We start from the raw sequence: 22,493 nt of genomic DNA on the forward strand, positions 1-22,493 counted from the left end.
AATTTTTACAAACACAACTGCTATGAATTTCAAGTTGCACTAGGAAGTCTAAAAGAGCTATTGTGTTATGTATACAGTATATACAATATAGGGTGAGTTAAGATGGATTCTAAATCATATTTTATTGCTCTGATTGGTATTTAAATATTAAAAACTTTGGCCTCCAATTTATTAAGGTGCAATCAGATACAATTGGCAGCCAGGAAATCTGACTGCATCCAGAGCAAGTATTACGCAAGAAAAAACAGTGCGCTTCCCCTCCCCTGCTCACGTGTAACCAACTGTGCGAAGGCAGGGATTTTCAATCATCCCAGACAAATCATACTAGGCTGATTTAAAAGGACATTAAACACTTTGAGATTTTCATATAAATGCTTAAAGGGACATAAAACAAGTTGGGATAGAGACAAAATAATATAATATGTACTTTAATTACTTAACCTGCAAATTTATACTGCAGTGCCTCGCCATTAACCCTTTCTTTTTAGTTTCTGAATTGTAAAGCTCTAACTCCCCCCACACAATTCCTTTTATGGCTTTATCGATATCTATGGTTGCTTTTGGTAGAAAACAAAAGTGAATAGGGATTATCTGCTGGAGCATGCCTAGAAGCTGTAAACTCATTGAAATACAATGCCTGTGTCTAAATACCGATAGGGGGGGTGGAGTTGTCTGCCCCATGTAATTCATTTTGCTTATTTTTTTCAATTATTTTAAAATACTTGCCAGCAATTTTTTAAAAAAATTTTTATGCAAACAATTTTTAATTAATTAGCCCTTTTAGGATATGCACAGATCTCAACATGTTTTATGGCACTTTAATTATGCAGTAAAACAACTTGTTATATACTTTTATTACTGATTGTGCGCCCTGTTCCTATAATATATGTCTGAAAATTAAGAATTTTCCAATTCTGACAACTGGAAGAGCATATGGCAGGCTTCAACAAAGCTAACATTGCCACATATCTGTCCATAAATATTTCAGATTAACACATCAGAACCTGAAAAACATTGGATAATAACCGATCGCCTTGTCTACTCCAGCAAAAAGTTCTGATTGGCTCCTTAAAATAAGGAACGTGTTGGGTGGAGTTTGGCTTTTGAAAAGCAATTGTGACAAACACGATATTAATATAGTCGTTTTACAAGAACATCTATGGCTTTTGATGAAAAGGAGCAAAATAAATATTGCAAGTACAGTATAGGATGGCACAAACTGAACGGTATACAAGGACTTAGGGTAGTTATACAAACCTAGTTGGTAATACAGGTTTGGACCGGGTGTCTTCTGTACATTCTGACTGCTCCCATTCCTGCAGCAGAAAAAGTCAGTCATTTAAGTTATGTTCCAATATAATAGATGGTCAATATGATTAATTTATGTGCACAAAATAATAAAAAGTACTGAAAAGGAAAAATACAACTTACAACTTTGTACACATTACATTTATAACTATTAAATGGACATAAAACACAAACATTTTATTTAATGATTCAGATAGAACATACAATCTTAAACAACGTTCTACTTCTAGTATCAAATTGTCTTCATTCTCTTGGTATCCTTTGTTGAAGGCAATGTACTACTTGTAGCTAGCTGAGCTAGCTCAGGTGAGCCAATCAAAAGAGGCTCCAGCAGTGCATTGCTACTTCTGAGCCTAACTAGGTATACTTTTCAACAAAGGATACCAAGAAAATACAAGTTAATTTGAAAGTTGTTTAAAGTTGCATGCTCGGTCTCATTCTTTAAAAGAAAAAAAGAAAAAGAGGTTTATGTCCCTTTAAGCATTGCAAAACAAATATTTTAAAATCATTTAACATTTAGCACAAAATGTTTAGCAAATCAAGAGTAGCTCAGGGATAAACAGCCTGGTGGAACCCATGTTTTTTTTAGTTTTTTTATTTAGCTAATTATGAACAGATATAACTGATCTTGTCCTATGAGCTAACCAATAACTGTGTACAATGTTTCAGGCTCAGATAACATTTCCCTAAACTCATGTATGATGGAGACAGTCCAGCTTTATTTTGGAGGAAGTGGGGCAGACACCTTTATCAGAGGTATTCTACAAATAAAGCAGACAAAATAAATAAAGTACATTGCAATTTTGTTTTATTTTCTTTATTTAAAAAAGTAATTATTTTTAACTTGTTTTTGGAATTGTAGTTAATTTATGTCACTTTATAAACGATATGTGTAAGAGACCAGACAAAAATGCTTTAAAGTGACAATAGTGGTCACCAAATATGACAACAGGCCTTTAATAAACAGAAAAGGGTGTATATCTGTAGAATTCATGTTTGATACAGATCTCCATAAAAAATAACTGTATTCGTTAGAAGGGACAGTGCACATGGACAAAAAACACATAACAGAATAATAATAGAAAAATAAAAACAAAAAATACATAACAGAATAATAATAATAATAGAAAAATTAAAAAAACAGGTTTGTGAATAAATTAAAAAAATGGTTAGACTTTCATTTCAAAACGGCTAAATATAAATCTCTTTAAATCTTAGCCGACTCTTGATGAAAGAATAAAGTATCTATATCATGCATGCTAGTTTAAACTTCTCACAATAGGCTTTAAATCATACTTTTTTGCCAGCAGGACGGGACTTTGCACTAGTTTTTTCAAACAAGCTTCCAACTGGTTTTTCGGCAGGAAGTGGAGGGGGGATCTGTAGTTCTTCAGAAGCTGAAAAGGTGGATTGAAATTACAAGGGGTTAAAAGAAGGACGAACACTTCCTAAAACATCAAATGATTTGTCAGTATGGGGTGATACTTAATTGTTTTACATATACAAAATATATTTATGTTTGTTAATTCTTCCCAGCTTGAATATTCTTTAATTATATGTTTACTGCAAGCTGGAAATCAAACCTTGATCATTCAGAATTTCCAGTATGTCTTTATTTTTTGTTGTGATGTTATATGGAGGTAGCATGCTTCCCATTCCCAAATCCCCATGTGCAGTGTGCTGTAAATCAAAGGGGGAAAATGAGAGCAGTCAAAAATACATGACTGGCAGATCCAGCGTTGCTGTCGTCCCTTTGCCAAGTTCCACATTCAACAGCAGTGGAATTCAGTAACAGTGCTACTGCACTTCTAAAGTGTGGAATGGGATGTAGAACCAGGGGTCTTAGGTATGTTTTTGGTATGAAACTGACAAAGGTCTGATCTTAGGTATCATTTGGATATAAAAGTGACAAAGGTCTGACCTGAGTTATGATTTGGTAAAGTGACACAAAGGTCTGATTTGAAGCATGATTTGGGTATAGGACTGACACAAAGGTCTGATCAGAGAAATTATTTGAGTATGGGACTGACAAGGTCAGATCAGGCAATGGGCCTCACACAAGGGTCCGATCAGTGTTTGGATTTGAGTATGAGACTAAAACAAGGGTCTGATCAGTGTTTGGATTTGAGTATAGGACTTATACCAGGGTCTAATAAGTTGTTAGATTTGAGTATTGGAATAAAACAAGGGTCTGATCAGTGGTCAGATTTGGGTATCGGACTGAAATAAGGGTCTGATCTGAGGTATAATTTGGGTATTGAACTGACACATAGGCCTGATCTGAGGTATGATTTGATCATGGGACTAAAACAAGGGTTTGATCAGTGGTTGGATTTGGGTATGGGACTAAAAGGGGCCTGATCATTAGTCAGATTTGGGTACGGGACTGAGGAAACGGTCTGATTTGACATAGAATTTGGGTATGGTACTATCTTTTACTGTTTGCTATACATATTTTTTCCCGTTTGTGGGAACGGGGTTGTATATGTGCAAGGGTCCCTACCAGCGCAACATTTAACCTATTCTCCTCAATAATTTGGGTACGGGACTGACACAAAGGTATGATTGGAGTATTGGACTAAAACAAGGGTCTGATCAGTGGTTGATTTGGGTATGGGATTAAAAGGGCTCTGATCATTTGTGAGATTTGGGTATGGGACTGAAAGTAAACAAAGGTCTGATATGAGATATTATTATTTGAGTATGGGACTGACACAAAGGTCTGATATGAGGTATTATTTGAGTATGGGACTGACACAAAGGGCTGATTTGAGGTATTATTTTAGTATGGGACTGACACAAAGGTCTGATATGAGGTATTATTTGAGTATGAGACTGACACAAAGGGCTGATTTGAGGTATTATTTTAGTATGGGACTGACACAAAGGTCTGGTATGAGGTATTATTTGAGTATGGGACTGACACAAAGGTCTGATTTGAGGTATTATTTGTGTATGGGACTGACACAAAGGTCTGATATGAGGTATTATTTGAGTATGGGACTGACACAAAGGTCTGATATGAGGTATTATTTGAGTATGGGACTGACACAAAGGTCTGATATGAGGTATTATTTGAGTATGGGACTGACACAAATGTCTGATTTGAGGTATTATTTGAGTATGGGACTGACACAAAGGTCTGATATGAGGTATTATTATTTGAGTATGGGACTGACACAAATGTCTGATTTGAGGTATTATTTGAGTATGGGACTGACACAAAGGTCTGATATGAGGTATTATTATTTGAGTATGGGACTGACACAAATGTCTGATTTGAGGTATTATTTGAGTATGGGACTGACACAAAGGTCTGATTTGAGGTATTATTTGATTATGGGACTGACACAAAGGTCTGATATGAGGTATTATTATTTGAGTATGGGACTGACACAAGGGTCTGATTTGAGGTATTATTTGATTATGGGACTGACACAAAGGTCTGATATGAGGTATTATTATTTGAGTATGGGACTGACACAAAGGTCTGATTTGAGGTATTATTTATTTGAGTATGGACTGACACAAAGGTCTGATTTGAGGTATTATTTGAGTATGGGACTGACACAAAGGTCTGATATGAGGTATTATTATTTGAGTATGGGACTGACACAAAGGTCTGATATGAGGTATTATTATTGAGTATGGGACTGACACAAAGGTCTGATTTGAGGTATTATTTGATTATGGGACTGACACAAAGGTCTGATATGAGGTATTATTATTTGAGTATGGGAATGACACAAAGGTCTGATTTGAGGTATTATTTGAGTATGGGACTGACACAAAGGTCTGATATGAGGTATTAATTATTTGAGTATGGGACTGACACAAAGGTCTGATTTGAGGTATTAATTGATTATGGGACTGACACAAAGGTCTGATTTGAGGTATTATTATTTGAGTATGGGACTGACAAAAAGGGCTAATTTGAGGTATTATTATTTGAGTATGTGGACTGACACAAAGGGCTGATTTGAGGTATTATTATTTGAGTATGGGACTGACACAAAGGGCTGATTGAGGTATTATTTGTGTATAGGACTGACACAAAGGTCTGATATGAGGTATTATTTATTTGAGTATGGGACTGACACAAAGGTCTGATATGAGGTATTATTTGAGTATGGGACAGACACAAAGGTCTGATATGAGGTATTATTTGAGTATGGGACAGACACAAGGGTAGGATTCAGCAGTAGGCTTTGGGTATGGGACTAATACAGTGGTCTAAGGGCCTGATGTGGGTATGGTGCCGACACAGGACTTGCAGGTCCAGAAGTCTGATCTGAGGTCTGATACATAAAGATTTAACTATGAGGCAGAGATAATAAAATGGATACTGAGAAAAGCCATCTCAGATGATGTATTGCTGTGATTTTTCAGTGCCTAAACGATGCAGTTAATATTCAGTGTTTACTGTAAATACCCTGCTGCTATCTGCTGTATATTCAAAACTATAAAACGCTACATTTACTAAAGCACCATCAGAATAATTATAGGCTAAGTTAGGACACTTAGTTTTGTAAACTGTTTTAAGGTTTATTTAAAAAAAACAATTATCCTGTTACACAAATGCATTACTCATAAGTGTCAGAATGGTGCTGCTCACAATCCCAAAACAAACAAAGAGGGCGATTGCGCAATGCTCACATTTTGTTAGTTTGCCTGAGATTCGGATGATTGTGGGTTTTCTCAGAGGAGCAGAGTTTGTTGGCAACTCCTTCTCTGTCTCATCCTTGGAAAACAGCTGGAAGGGATCTACAAAAAAAGAAAATTGTTTTTGTTTCACATTTTTATCATTCAACTCAAAATAACTACTTCAGACCCATAGACGAAAAGGAGCTGCAACAAAATGCAAAAGAAAGCATTCCTGGCCTGGTTCATACAAAAAGATCCTTATATAATATTAAAGGAACTCTTTAAACTCTGATATTATTAACCTAGTAGCTAACCTCTAACTGTCCCCAGCAGAGGAGAAAAGATAACAGGATTTTAAACAAACAGAAACCGAGTTTATACATAACATGGTGACACCTGGTACTTTATGGAGACTAAAAACTTTACACTTATTTCTTCAATATTTAAATTAGCATATTAAAAAACAAACAAAAAAACCCAAAACATTCCTATATATATAGATAGATAGATAGATATATATAGTATGCTGAAGCTAATCAGATATGTATTTAGTGTTTAACAAACAAAATATCCAAACAATACAGAAATGTATCTTATGCAAGCCACAAAAATGTCCTCTGTTATGTATGTGCACACACTCTTTGTTGGTGGTCAAAAAATAATAAAATACTGAATGACCAATTACTTCTGCTGGAAACTTACAATCTCAAATGGTTTACTATCCTTTTAATATAAAATGTTTTAAATTGTGCATAGTAAAACATCTTTGCAAAACATTTTCATTATTTTTGCCCAATTTTCATGTAATCAAATTCTTTGGATTTAAAGGGTTATAAAAATAGTCTTTCGGGGGGGCGGAGCTAGCCGCAGACAAGTATGGCAGCAAACTATTAGAGCTCCGTGATAAGAACAGCAAAAAGAGGACAAAACACAGGAGTTGATGCCCTAAAACTACCATAAAATATGGCTGAAGCCTACTGATCACATTTATAGTGGGGTTAGTGAGGTGGGGGATGGTAATTGTGTCGGAAGCTGACATCGCTGCTTTGGGCCTACACGACCCTTATCCAGAAGACCGCATGGTGCGGACCTCTAGCAAGCACGCTATAAAGTGATCACTAAGACTTTGAGGCATCCCCCGCCTCCCCCCTCCACTCACTATTACAGGGTCCTGTGAGCGAGACATGGAGGTCACACTGCTTTCACTTATCAAAGGCCTAAGTGACAGAACGGATGCTCACTTCACCCAGCTATCACAGCAGATTCGTGAACCCAGCAGTACACAAGAAAGCAGCTGCAGTTCTCGTGTAGGCGACTTGCTGTCCCACACGTCGCCCATCGAGCCCTCTGCACTCTATAACACTAAAGCGGTCCGGATTTGGACACAGGAGGATTCTTCGCTGACCAGCAGTAAGAACCTCGCTCCTATTACATCGAGAGTACAAGAGGGTGAGAGTGAGGAGGATCGCAGCATAAGCTGGTGGCGGTCTGTGACCCTAAGCCGACTACCTACATCAGGTGGGAAGATTCTACTTCTGAAGACTAGACAGTCTCTGTATGAGTTAGAGCAGCCAGACCGCCCACGGCCGGTTCAGCTTTACACTATCAAGACCTCTCCCTCAGAAACGCCAGATACTGGCTTCCATATGAGTCATTGCTCAGAAAGGCCATCTAAAGACGCGGAAAGGTCTCCATCTAACCTCCTACAGTCAGACACAAGTGCAAGCCATAACGTCTTACTCGGCAGTATTGAGCCGATGCCGGACCTCCTGGAGATGTGGCCAGTCGAGAAGAGGTCCCGGTCAGGCTTTCTCTTGATCCACTCTGAAATCTCTCTGCCGAGTACAGCTGAGAGTTGGTCCGTGGGTGAGCCGCCGGTGTCCTTATGTGTTTTGCCACCAACTGCAGGACATTGCTTTTGGAATAGTCAGCATTCTAGAGATGAACCTATGTTGAATAAATTCCCATACCCCTACTTTCACAAGGCGATTGGCATCGGATAGAACAGCTCTGCAATTGGCCTATGTTCTGTTATCTAGGGACTCGCCTCTGCCAACCTTTTTATCATGGATACTGGGCTACGTCTCTAATATATCACAGTAATTAATGATAACATTACGATTTGATATTTTATTGTGATGAGCATTACGCTATTGGGGTAACCATAATTTTTTCAAATATCAGACTGTTTATACCCTACCTAGAGATTAACCAGATCCGTTAAACTAGTGACACACCAGACAACTTTGTTACTTACTACTTAAAATTTTGGTTTATGTATATAGCTCTACATATATGCTAAATATCATGTGAGCCTGACATCCACTATTTGCTTTTTGTTTTTTTGTTCTTTAGGGGAGGGGGGTTTGCGCATGTTGGGGTATGTGTGTGGGATACAAATCATTAGAGAACAGGTACTTTGGAGCAAGCCGATTGTACGGACTCTAAAATATGTTCATAGCAGAATGTAGATCTTAGATACAACAGAACCTTTATACTGAAACAGCTTAGGACTTAATATCCATGCCTGATCAAATTGTATGTGTTAGAAAGTTTTGTACTAACCATGTCTCACACTTGTTCAATATAACGATACTGGTTAGATTTATTTACTTTTAATGTCAGAAAGGAACTGTGGGCTACATTCCTTTGCTTCTCTGCTATACACATCATAAGTATATTATGTTTACAACTATATTTTTATGCACCATTATATTTTTATGCACCATTTATATGTACGCTGAAATGTGAAAATAATCCTGTCCAAGCGTCTCTATCAGCCCTATTTTCAGCCTATAAGGTTGTCCCAAACTCTGCTGGAGTCTGTAGGTGTGTGTATTAATTTTTAGCAAGCTATCCATTTTTGAGTCATCCTAGATGATGTTAAAAATATACCCTAGATGGCTGTCCTTCTTAGCCCTCGCATACCGGTTATCTTTGCTCCATAGGTGGCTCAAATTATTCTAATCACTTTAGCAACCCATTACGTTGCCTTCTCCCCTATGCACCCCACGTAGCCTTCTCTAGACCTTACATGTTAAGTTCTTACAGGTAGATTACTACCATCTGGGTTGGGCATAGTACTTATGCAATGTAGGCCGGTTCAAGTCATATACAATTATCATTACATATATACTGGCTGGGGTCTGCGGGCCCGGGACCTTGGAGTTACTTTATACATCGTATGCGACTTGAGTTTGGTCACCATTAATAGTTTAATGTTTTAATTACTGCATATTATATATAGACACAACTCACAACGCCTAATAGACCGCTGGAACTCCCCTATTGTATTTAGGGCTATTTTATTTATATCATATGTAACGGATAAGTCCTATTATATAACTTAAGATAACCCTGCTCTTCTTATTTACCCACATACAAAGTAAAGCATCCCTCTGGGACCCACTCTTCTTCTCTAACCATGTAATATGACCTACATTTATCCCCTCCACTTTACTATTCTGATATTCTAAATAGCTCCCCTCCCCAATTACTATGTATGCTATCATTGTCTAATATCTCATAGTGTCCATATCCTAATACCCCTCTTGGAGAACAACTGATCCAGAATGTAATCTTGTTCATTCTATACACAAAAGCCCAGGGAGCTTTTATCAGGGTCCCACCTGAGTATACATATCAAGATAAGCCATCATGATAACAACCTGGGAAAACTTGTTGGCTCCAATATAGCTTATGGCTCCGCCCCCCGCCCTCACCTATAGCTACTGTTCACCCTTACTGCAAGTGAACAAATAAGCGGGTGTTTTATCCGCAATTGTTAATCTACTGTTTATAAGTTTTTCTTCTATCCCTTTTTTTAACCTATATAGAACCCAAATACCTCTTTATGTCATATTTAGTCTACCAATACCATAGATGTACAAGTTGTTATGGATATTTCAATTGTGAATGTTTTTTTTCCTCCCCTTTCTGTGATATAACATAGGAAAACAAATGAAAAAGAGGGTAATGCCAGAATGTGTTTACTTCATGTTATGCTAGAGGTTAATGGCTTGACAAAGCTTCAGAGGTGACGTGTTTCAATCCTATGTAAAATGGTTTATTGTATGTTACCCTGTATATCTGGTATTGTCCTCAATAAAAAACTTTGATTATTAAAAAAAAAATAGGTCTTTCATTGTTGTAATAAAAAACAACAAAAAAACTAAGCAGTTGGTTATATTGAGATGAAAATTGTTGCAATGTGTATTATTCATCCTTTTAAAAAGGATTTTTCCATTTGACCTTTTTATTTCATTTTTATTTTACCTTTATTTGTAAAGAGTCCATTACTTCCTACCAATGCCCACAAAGGGCTTTAGTCTCTACAAGAAGGCAAAGGAATAGCTTTTCTTTAATGAGTTTGATGTGGTTGCTAGGAGACACCTGCTCTAGCTGCGGCAGGGCCAGGCTATTGTGGGTGTGGCAGGTGCATCAAGTGACAGACGGCAGGTCAGGCAGAGTTGTAGAAACATACATAGTTACTTGATAATTGCATGGGCAGAGCTGATCTGCCATTGCTGCCTGCCTGAGTACACCAGACTGATGTCACACAAACCACCAATGTAGTACAGCCTCTGCCCCTCTAGCCTCCCCCTTCTTTCACACACACAGACCCTTCTGGGAAGGAGGATGGTGGGAGGCGAATGTGTAAACTCTTTTTTGAGCCCTTTACAAGGTTTTGCAAATTAAAAACAGTTTACATATACACCTCTTGAGAAGCCTAGTGGAATCCTTTGTCCTTAGCTCTCCTTAGCTGTGACAGATTAGGGAGACATGTAGAGCATTACGACTTACATGGTCAGCATGTTGGTACCAGTTTTCTTGAAAGACGACAAATAAATGGTGTTTTTAGCATTACCTAACCCCTGAGTGCAAGAGTTTTTTTTTCTCAATTCATAGATGTAAATGAGCCAGTGCTAAAACCTAACCAATCACTTTGTAGAATGTTGCAGGCTTAATTGAATTTCGCCATACCATACCCTATGATGGAGGCTTTACAACAAGGAAACAAAACAAGCACGCTTTTAGAGATATTTTACATCAAAATCGGGTATAAAAATATTGCAGTTTTATTTTTCTTAAAGGAACATAACAGTGCAAAAATAAAATGCTCTATAATGTTAGAGCATTTTATGATTGCACCATTGCTTGGATTATGTGCATAACTGCAAAACAGAAAGAGAAGCAGTCTGCCAGGAAGGAACAGCAGCATCAATAGCTTGTTCTATGGCCTGGTTGCTACCTGGGAGTAGCTTCTTTCTGCCCAATTGTGCTTTTCACAGAGGGAAAACTCTTCCTGTAGTATATCAGTCTGATCCCCGCCGACATGTCAGTCCCAACCCCCCCCATACCAAGGCAATCTCCTCTGAACAAGGAACATGGCAACACCCAGACGATTGTTTCGGCCTTCTGTAGGCTCGTCAGTAGGTGCAGCCATAATCAGTTTTGCATATGTAAAATATGACCCTAGGGATAGTCTCCCTATGGGTGATGGGGGGAACCAGACGTGGACTTCTTGCCCAATGTGCTTAGAAGAATATGGCTGCACTCTCACTGACGAGGCCCCAGAGTAGGCAGAAACGAACTGACCATGTCCCGTGGCATCAGACTGATATAATACAGGAAAGTTTTCCTCTGTGAAAAACACAATTAGGCAGAAAGAAGCTACTTCCAGGTGGTAACCGGGGCCATAGAACAAGCTATTGAAGCTGCTGTTCGTTCCTGGCAGACTGCTTCTCTTTCTGTTTTGATTATGTGTATAACCCCTACAAAGAAATTATCACAAAGTCAAGAGCAGCAATGCACTACTGGGAAGCTAGCTGAATAAATTGATGAGCCAATGACAAGGAACAAATGTGTTAGCACCAATCACCAGCTAGCTACCTGTACTGCATTGTTGCTGTAGATTATAATAATTTCATCAGAGGATACCAAGAGAACAAACTAAATTTGATAATAGAAATGAATTGAAAAAAAAGTTCTAAAAAAATATACAAAAACTATCCGTCACGGATACCAGACAGCTAAGGCTACCCCAAACCCCCCTACAACCTCACCCCTTTTGTTTCTCAGTGGTTTTGGGCTCCTCATAGCAACCACAATCTCTGGAAGCTTTTGTTTGCTTGTTTTGTGGATAGCTGGTGTATGACCAGGGAAAAACCCTCCTAGGCTGGCCGGGCTTCTGGAACTCCCGGTCGGGGACCGCCTCACACACGACACCCCGCTAACTCGTCTCAGGCTGGCTGGGCTCCTGGAACTCCCGGTCGGCCACAGGACAGCAGGACACCCGCTACTTTACCCCTGGTCGCTCCAGCAGCCCTTTGCCCAGCGCTCCGCTCTTTTGGGGATTGGTAGCCCCTAGGGAGGGACAAGGCCTGTGCAATTATCAGAGGGGAGCTCCTTTGGGAACTGGGGGTTTTGGACACCCACAACCCATAACTTCAACGGACTGTAACTCCGGTCCCCAGTAACAAATCATGCTTTTTGGACTGTGGCATCTGGGGACCGAGAGCTTTAAAAATTTAAAAGGACAGTCATCCTCCCTCCCCCGTAAACAGAACCCCTTCCCGGGAGAGGAGACAGTCTGTCTCTCTCCCCGAGCGGCAGAGCCGGATCCAGGAGAGGAGACAGTCGGTCTCTCTCCCCAGCAGCAGAGCCATCCCCTGGGAGAGGAGGTAGTCGTCCTCCCTCCCCATAAACAGAACCTCCTTCCTGGGAGAGGAGACAGTCGAACTCTCTCCCCAGCGGCCGAATCCCTTTCTGGGAGAGGAGACATTTGGTCTCTCTCCCCAGCGGCAGCACAGTTTCCCATGGAGCGGAGGTAGCAGACCTCCCCAGCGGTAGATCTCCTTCTCGGGAGAAGAGACAGACGGACTCTCCCTTCAGTAGCTTGGCAGGGTCTCTACCCTTTTCTTGTCCCGGAGTATTTCTCACCGGGGCAGGCGTTGCATTGGGCAAGGAGGAGACAAAGCTTATGCAGTTGGTGCCACATGTTTTGGCACCCGAGCTTTGCCTACCACACCAAGGAGCACCTCCCCCTCTGGTCTGGGGTGGGAATACAGCCGGGAAACCGGCACTAGCTTTGTTTGTGGGTGGGGTCAGCTGGTTCTCAACAGAGTGTCACAGAGGGAGACAGTTTGGCCATGGAACTTAAGGACACTGGAACTTGTGGAACAGCAATTGTTTGGGAGCCGGCCTTAGCAAACTTGTTTGGGACTTTGCATTATGTGACTATAAACACCAGCAGGAACCCCCCAGGATGCCCAAAGCTCAAGAGATGGGATAACCTCTCCCAGCAACCGACAAGTGGAGGGCCACCGTTGGACAGCCCCCAGGCCGACCCGTTAAGGGTCTAGCCGGGTCTGCCGAACTGGAGGGGGGGGAGATGTCACGGATACCAGATAGCTAAGGCTACCCCAACCCCCCCTAACAACCTCACCCCTGTTGTTTCTCAGTGGTTTGGGCTCCTCAGAGCAACCACAATCTCTGGAAGGCTTTTGTTTGCTTGTTTTGTGGAGAGCTGGTGCGATGACCAGGAAAAACCCTCCAAGGCTGCCGGGCTTCTGGAACTCCGGTCGCTGCCTCACAATGGACACACTCGCCTAACTCCTCTCAGGCTGGCCGGGCTCCTGGAACTCCCGGTCCTGCCACAGGACAGCAGGACACCCTCGTAACTTTACCCCTGGTCGCTCCAGCAGCCCTTTGCCCCAGAGCTCCGCTCTTTTGGGATTAGTAGCCCCTAGGGAGGACAAGAGCTGTGGCAATTATCAGATGGAAGCTCCTTTGGGAACTGGGGGGTTTTGGACACTCCTACCCAACCCCATAACTTCAACGAAATGTAACTCCGGTCCCCAGTAACAAATCATGCTGATTTTTGGACTGTGGCAACCTGGGGACCGTGAGCTTTAAAATGACACAATGGGAGAGTGCCACCGCTCCACCGGATCACCCGAAAACCCGCCGCCCCTAGGTATTGGGATTATGTGAGGACTGTGGCTCCTATGGAGGTGCCGGGCTGTTTTGGAGGGGCAGGGAATTGTGGGAAAATTGTGGGATTGTCCCTTTGTGTTATCAAGATGAGCTGTTGTGTATAAAAGGAGTGTATGTTTTTACAATAAAATCAGTTCTTGTTTAACCTGAATGCTAGTCTGTCTAGTTATTTGGGTTGGCTCCAGTTAAAATCACTTTCCTGGGCTACATAGCAGCCTGTTCCCAGGCAGAGAAAGGATCATCAGGCAGCGCTACCCAGTCTGGGTAGCTGGAGTCTGCCACAGGGTGGGACCCTGGGTACTGATGCTGTCGGGCTACAGGCTCTGGTCACTTGCCAGCTACATAGCTGCAGTCGGCAGGGGAGGGAAGCAGGGGCCCGTTTGGCGGAGCTACCCAGTCGGGGTAGCCGGGGTATACGTCACACTATCTGAATGTGAACAATGTTATTTATAATAAATAATTCCATATCATGTACCCTACTCCGGAATGGTTTGTGCATTATCATGGCATAAAAAAATATATAGAATGGCTATGTTTTCTTTGATTAATTTTAAACAGCATGTCTCTGGTATATCAAAATATTACCTGCATGAAGAAACAACCAAAATTATTTTATCTTGCATCAACAAATGGTTTGTTGTTTGAAGAGGCTTAATAAACGCTTTGTTTGCTTACCCTTTTAACTCTTACAATTTTTAAAAAAAAAAAAAAATAAAAAAAAAATTACCTTGCTAGAAGTGGGTTGCATCTTTGAAATGGATCTCCTAAACTATAAACATTTGCTATGCCCAATTATCAACTCACAATAGAAGCCTAGGGGCATTACGTAAGAAGATTAAATTATATAATCAGTTCTTTTACTATTAGTAAACCAAATTGTAAGTCAATGCAAATCGTATTGTTTAAAGGGACAGTATACCAATAAAATAATTTTTCCCTTAATGTCTTTACAATTACTTTTTTTACCAGTTGCCGAGTACAAAATTGTATGAGATTTGCTTTTTTAAGGCTTATTTGTGTATATGAATTAGTCGATATTTTGTTTTGAAGCCACAACTAATTAAAAATGGGTTGAGTTTGTAGGTATAATCAGATCTCATTACTCACACTGTGTACATACACATGCTTCTGCTTCTTTATCTTATATCTGTCCATAAACCATTACCAATACTTGGAGAGAACAATGGAAAATTAAAAAAAAAAATTATTACCTTATCTCTTCTATACCCCACTGGGAGTGTAATTTTCTCTACTGGCTGTGTTAACACAGCTTGAGCTTAAAGGGACAGTATACTCCAATTGTTATATAACTTCCATATAATAAACACTACTATAAAGAATAATATGCACAGATACCGATATAAAAAATCCATTATAAAACAATTTAAAAACGTACTTAGAAGCTTCCAGGTTTAGCTCTGTTTAAAAGGTTACTGGAACACCCACTGCAAGTGGGAAATATCAGACACTCTCTCCCCCTTCCACTGCATATGAAAAGACCCTTTACACAAACAGAAGCAAGCTGGAGTAGGTATACGTCAGTATTCTCCTAAAACTTTGGGGCTTGGTTAGTAGTCTGAAAATCAGAGCAATGTTATTTAAAAAAAAAAAAAGGATAGTTTTGCTTATAACTGTATGTGCTATTTAAATAGAATATCTACAAAACATTTATGCAAAGAAAAATCTAGTATATAAATGTCCCCTTTAAGGCCAAAAACTTTCAGATAGGTGGGGATACCACAGGCCTAAATCAACTATTTAAAATGCCAATATAAGGGTAATGTAAATATTTGTAAACAATTTAATACACTCCAAGCAGGTAAAGTGGATTAATTGGGAACAAATTAGAGGGGAGAACATTATTTGAATAAACTGAACCTGAAATGTCAAACTTACCAGGCTTCATTAAACGTCTGCTCAGCACATGAATTGCATCAACTGGGGAAGACTATATATTTTTTTCTCTAAACATCCTATATTAAATTTATCATCGTACATTTTGCATTTTCCCCTTTGTCATTTGGATTTATTTTGAGCAGGAGAATAATGGTTTGTATCACAAAGAAGTTATTAAACAACTTAGCTTTAAAACATCAGCTCCCTTCACTTGCCAACTGGTATACAGTCGTTTGAAATTAAAACAAAATTAAACAAATTATGTGATAATAAGAAATATAAAAGAACTTACCATAATTTGCTTTAGAGTCACTGGTGGATTCTGGGTTTGGGAGTATAACGGGAGATAAAACATTATCATCCTCAAAACTAATAAGGTCCACCACCTCCCCTGCGGATTTGCTATGTGCAAGTGGCGCAAAGCTTCTGGCTGCTGGCGTCTCAGTTGTGTAAATGTTTTGGATTGTGCAGCTATAGATAGTTTTGGAGCAGGGGCAGAAACTACTGGCCTTGGCAATGCCGTGGGCAAGGCAGAGTTGTCAGTCTGTACAGATTTCTTGGGCACCATAGGCCTTGGTGCAGGGACAGGAATTTTTCTTTCAGTTTCCTTACTGTTGTTCCCAAACAATGAGGTCTCAGAGATTCCATCATTAATGTCACCCACCATTGCTGCATCCTGATAAAAGAGGCGGCTTTGGTTTCTTTGGCAAATCTGGTTGGTTGCATTACCTGTATCTTGTGTCTTCGGTGGGAGAAGCCCTTCTCGTGGTGGAGCTTTTGTTTGTTATCTTTTGCTGCATCCCACTCTCCAGATATTCTGTTTGACAATGGTTTTGGAGGTGGTAATAGGCTTAACAGTCACAGAATTCTTAGTGTTTATTGAACGGGGTGCAATTTCTGGTCTTCTGCACTGATCTGATTTTTCAGATTGAGATTCAAATGCCCTAATCCTTGACCCAATAAAGATTTTGGCTTCTTTCATGGCTCATATTGTTTATTTCCACTGTTTCCTCAAAAGAATGATCACCAAAGCCAGTATGATTTTCAGTGGATGCTAGAAGATGGAAGATACTTAAGTGGTTTCCTACAGGCCTGAGATTTGACTTTGTCCTTGGCCTTGGTACTGGAAGTCTTAAGACATTGGGGTCCTCTTGTCTGACAGTTGTGTCAGTAATATTGACGCACGCTATCTGGGGAGAACAATTCTTAACATTGTTTGACAATCGAGATATTTCAGTGGAACTTTGCACTAAAAAAAAAAAAAAAAAGAAAATGAAGAAAGTTAGTGTGCAACGTTTTTGTTGTTATTAAAAACAAAAAACAAGCAATAAAATTCTTAGCACTGAAAAATGTAGTCAATTTATCAGATTTTTTTTATTCTTTGAGCTCTTCGGTCGTATAGTAAAATAAAACAGGATACTAGTATAGTTTTACTTTAAAGAATCATTAAACACAAATTGGATATTGTGATCTTGTATGAAACCACAGCCTCATATCTGAGAAATATTTTGCAGTGAATATTAAAGTGTCAGTAAACCTTAAAAATAATGTTATATAATTCTGCTACATTATATTTATAGCGCAAACATTATAAATCATAATTTCCCCTTTGAATTTTTAAAAAAACTGCTGTTTTACAGACCCGCTCTCTGTGATCTTCTGAGCGGGTCTGTTTTTTTTCAAACAGCGCATCGGGCCAGCTGTATAGTCACAGCCCGGCCCGACCGCGCCATAGCACTAAGTGCAGCTTGCTCCTGCTCTGTCAGACAGCAGGAGAGAGCTGCACTTAGTGCTATGGCGCGGTCGGGCCGGGCTGTGACTACACATCTGGCCCGATGCGCTGTTTGAAAAAAAACAGGACCCGCTCAGAAGATCACAGAGAGCGGGTCTGTAAAACAGCAGTTTTTTTTAAAAATTCAAAGGGGAAAATTATGATTTATAATGTTTTGCGCTAATATAATGTTATATAATTCTGCACATAGTACAGAATTATATAACATTATTTTTAAGGTTTACTGTCCCCTTTAAGGTTTGTTTTGCCATAAGAGTAAGAAGACTTGTCAATCACAACCCTGTACATATGGATGTAGTATGAACATGCATTGTTGTTCACACGTGTAGGGTTGCCAGGTGTACAGAATTTCACCGGATCGTTAAAGGGGTATGAAACCCAATTTTTTTCAACAACTTTCTAATTCACTTCACACAGAAAATTTGCTTAATTCCTTTGGTATCATTTGTTGAAGCAGCAGCATTGCACTACAGGAAGCTAAATAAGCACAATGGGTGAACCAATAACAATAGATATATATGTGCAGCCACCAATCAGCAGCTAGCTCCAAGTGGTGCATTGCTGATCCTAAGCCTACCTATGTATGCTTTTTCAACAAAGGATAGCAAGAGTACAAAGCAAAATCAGATAATAGAAGTAAATTGGAAAGTTTGTTTTAAATTGTATGCTCTATTGGAAACCTGAAAGAAAAAGGTTGTTTTCATATCCCTTTAATTTGTAAATATACTGGACACTTAAGGGACATGAAACCCAAAATTTTTCTTTCATAATTGAGTTGAGAACAAAATTTTAAACAGCATTCCAATTTACTTTTATTATATAATTTGCTACATTCTTTAGATATCCTTTGTTGAAGAATAGCAATGCATAAGGATGAGTCAATCACACGAGGCATCTATGTGTAGCCACCAATCAGCAGCTACAGATATCAAGATAATGAAGGAAATTAGATATCAGAAGTACATTGAAGAGTTGTTTAAAATTGTATGTTGTATCTGAATTATGAAAGAGAAAAAATTGGGTTTCATGTCCCTTTAACTAATGCAGTCTGATCTGAGACCAGTTTTTGGCTTATAAATAATAAGCTACAGGTCTGATCAGAAGTCTTATATGAGCATATAACAAGGGTCTGTAGACAATTAGATCAGATTATAACTTTTTTCTTCTGATCGCCTGCTGGTTGTCCAGTATTTTTTGTAAGACATCTGTCAAGCCTATATTTGTGCAGTAAAGGAAAGACTGGGGAAGCCCTCATCTGCATCTCAGGTAATTTACTATAATTAAACAGTCTCCTAACTTTTCTGTTTAAAACCAGCTATTCCCCCAAATGAAAACTTACAACCAGGAGTGTAACTAACTTATAAACAGGTGTCACAGATATCGGGAGATCAGTCAGCTGAACCACTGGGAGTGGTCAGCCTGATTATCCAGCATATGTTAGAAACTAACCGAGGCTGCAACACTATCCATCTTTTACTCATATTTTCTTATGGTAAATATTACTTCTACATCACGAGGCACCTACTGTAGTTTGTGTGTTTATCTATGGCACCTGTCGAGTGATAGTTTTACCTAGGAAGGTTAGGAGAACCATACATCAGTGAAAGAGGAAGTTATGTGTAATGAAACAACTTAAGTAATTTAGCCCTCAAAAGTGAGCAATTTCTAATTCTTAAAACTTGAAATGCACCCTGCTGACTTCTCAAGGCTAACCCTACTACAAATATGTCCCTAATTGGTTTTTATCAGATAACAACTGCAAGAAAATGCATTTTATACTAAAATTGGCTAACCTCGTATGTGGGCTAAAGTCCAGATTGGCTCCTCCAAATAAGGTACATGGTAGGTAGAGTTTGACTATTAAAAACGAACTGGTGTATAAAAGGATGTTATTTTTTTTTAAAAAAACATTAAAGGGACCACTAAACCCAAAATTTTTTCATTCGTGATTCAGATAAGAGCATGCAATTTTAAGCAACTTTTTAATTTACTTCTATTATCAATTTTTCTTCATTCTTTTGGTATCTTTATTTAAATGCAGAAATGTGATGCAGAGGAGCCGGCCTATTTTTGGTTGAGAACCTGGGTTATGCTTGCTTATTGGTGGGTAAATGTAAGCCTACAATAAGCAAGCGCTATCCATGGTGCTGAACCTAAAATGGGCTGGCTGCTAAGATTTACATTCCTGCTTTTAAAATAAAGATAGCAAGAGAACAAAGAAAAATTGATAATAGGAGTAAATTAAAAGTTGCTTAAAATTTCATGCTCTATCTGAATCATGAAATAAAACATTTGGGTTCAGTGTCCCTTTAAGACTTGGCTGATATGCGATTCTATAGCAACATAACAGAAATGTCTTGTAATTACAAGGTGTTTACTGTCCCTTTAAGAGGAGTGATCCATGTGCGTCCTGAAGAGGGAGGATTTGCAGGTCCTGGTCAAAGACTTTAAGCTTTAGGAGAAGAAGTCCTACGTAAGGTATTCTTCTTCTCAGTCAACTTAAACGGAAATTAAAACATTTATAATGATTTAGCCTGATCAGGATGGAATAACATTTACTATGCGTCGCTTAAAGGGCCATTAAACTGTAGTTATAAATGTCTTAGAACACAGATCGCTACAGCAAGCTTGGGAATATATGCATAAAACATTCTTATACCTTCAAAAACAGGAATGCTGAAGGTTTAAAAGGGACATGAAACAACATTTTTCTTTCCCGATTCAGAGAGAGCAAACACTTTAACAACTTTCTAAAAAAACTTTTTCTATCAAGTTTTCTTCATTCTCTTGGTATCTTTTGTTGAAAACCAGGGATATAAGCTCAGGAGTGAGCACATGTCTGGAGCACAATATATGGGCAACAGTTTTTGCAAGAATGCTATCCATCTGCAAGAGCACTAGATGGCAGGCACTATTGCCTACCATGTAGTGCTCCAGGCGCCTACCTAGGTATCTCTTCAACAAACAATACCATGAGAATGAAGCAAATCTGATAGAATATTGTTTTTTAAATTGTATGATCTGTCTGAATCACAAAAAGAAAATTTTTATGTTTCATGTCCCTTTAAAAAAAGAACGTTTTAAAGTTCTATTCAAGGAGTTTTAGCTTGGCCCTAGTGCTGGGATTTGTAAGCCTCTGTACAGCCTGCTATAGCATTATAAAGATGTATCCCTCAACAGCTCAGGACTTGTTGTTTTGAAATTATGGAGGGACTGTTTGTTGCCTCGGACACTCGGAATAAGTTAGTGTTGCCAGCCAGCAGTATCTGGAAATCAAGGAATTAAGTAATGGCTGAAACTATGTTGTGTGAGTTTTTTTCCCCCTTAAGCGTTGCATAACTTTCTGTAGATTAATGGACAAAAGATGATAAATAATGTAAGGGCTTGTCTCACCATTGTCATATTGCACTAAATGACATCATTAAACGTAATGCAGAAAGTGGCTACCTGACGCTGCTTCTTGCTCACAAGAGACCGGCTGATTGATTATAATATTGCCTGGCAGATTTCGATCTTCTTCCTCTGGAAAGTCAGTTTGTGTTGCACATGTTGTAGTACGTCTGGGTTCTGCATTACTACTTGTTGTGGTAACTTGCACTTGATTGATTTCTTTAATCACCTGCTCATAAGATGGTGGCTGTAAAAGAGGTAAAAATAATATATTAGCACCCTACAACATTCTGTTACCCTGGAAACCACATGAAACTCTTAACTGAAATGTCGAAGCCTGGACAGATTTGTCGAGGTAACATGAATAGCCAACTAAACAGCATATCACTGAATGGTTTGAACAGACCTAATTTTAGAGTTTGAGTGTATTTGGGAATAAAGGAAGACATAGTTCACTCACTGGGTATTTTCATCTTGATATTATTTATTGGATGTGTAAATAGTTTCTTATGGCAGATTCTGATCATTTTCTGCTCAATTTTGACAGAATCATTTATACTTTCAGTGATGTTTTTCAAGAAGGATAGAAGAAAAACTTAGTTGCTTGCTCCTCTCCCTTCTTGACTTGTGTAATTTGATATTAATTCAAATAGATTTTGTCCCCATTTTTGTGATAACCATTTGAATTAAATGTATCAAATACAGATGCCAGCATTACAGCATACATCAGACAGCTGGATGGCCTAATTGTCAAATTCATAGTGAGAACATTGCTTTATGTAAATGCACCTATCAGTATTCTAATACATTATTTTGTTGTGTAATCTGAACCACAGCAAGATCTTATACATCTGGAATAATCAAACTCAAATGACCAATAAGGAATGAATGGTATGATCCGTCCTTTAATGTTTTTTTTGCATACGATTGGTGCATGCATCAGTGCGTGGCTCATACTGGGAAAACTGTATGTTTCAGCTACTTAGCAGTAATAGTGGAGGCTAGAACATCAATATCATACAAATATGAGATGACTGTCAATGATGTAATTCAAGTATAGGATTTCTTATATATTCTCTTGTTATATAAACCAAAACAAGATATATCATACAAATCTGTGACCAGTCAATTATGCATAATAACTTTCAACATTGAAAAAAAGTTACCTGCCTCTTTCTGAATGGGCGGAACAGCATAATACAGCCAGCAAAAGTCTGTTGCTACATGGATGGTTTAGCATAGAAAAAGGAGTGAACCACAACGCACTGATTGGCGAAGATGTAAGTCCCTTATTTTAGGAAATACAATTGGACTATTGTACAAGATGCAAGTAAAACACTGAAGTTAAGTTTTATGTCACTTTGTATCTATACTTTAATTATATTGATAATTAATTACCAACAGTGCACAAGGAAGCATGCATTTGCTGTGAAACGCATGTATGCAACACTTTTGTGATGTCTCA

General features: G+C 38.9%; 1 protein-coding gene across 1 annotated transcript in view; it reads right to left on the reverse strand.

Moving 5' to 3' along the window:
• Nucleotides 1–1,247: 1,247 nt before the first annotated feature.
• Nucleotides 1,248–22,493, reverse strand: part of SH3D19 (SH3 domain containing 19) — a 135,336-nt gene continuing 114,090 nt past the window's right edge. The window contains 11 exon segments of the mRNA XM_053700218.1: nucleotides 1,248–1,316; nucleotides 2,605–2,705; nucleotides 5,965–6,072; nucleotides 16,139–16,297; nucleotides 16,300–16,504; nucleotides 16,506–16,567; nucleotides 16,570–16,617; nucleotides 16,620–16,692; nucleotides 16,694–16,810; nucleotides 16,812–17,095; nucleotides 21,086–21,275. Of these exon segments, the coding sequence (XP_053556193.1) occupies nucleotides 1,248–1,316; nucleotides 2,605–2,705; nucleotides 5,965–6,072; nucleotides 16,139–16,297; nucleotides 16,300–16,504; nucleotides 16,506–16,567; nucleotides 16,570–16,617; nucleotides 16,620–16,692; nucleotides 16,694–16,810; nucleotides 16,812–17,095; nucleotides 21,086–21,275 (1,416 nt within the window).

The sequence above is a fragment of the Bombina bombina genome, chromosome 2, assembly GCF_027579735.1.
Source record: "Bombina bombina isolate aBomBom1 chromosome 2, aBomBom1.pri, whole genome shotgun sequence".
Taxonomy (NCBI): Eukaryota; Metazoa; Chordata; class Amphibia; order Anura; family Bombinatoridae; genus Bombina; species Bombina bombina.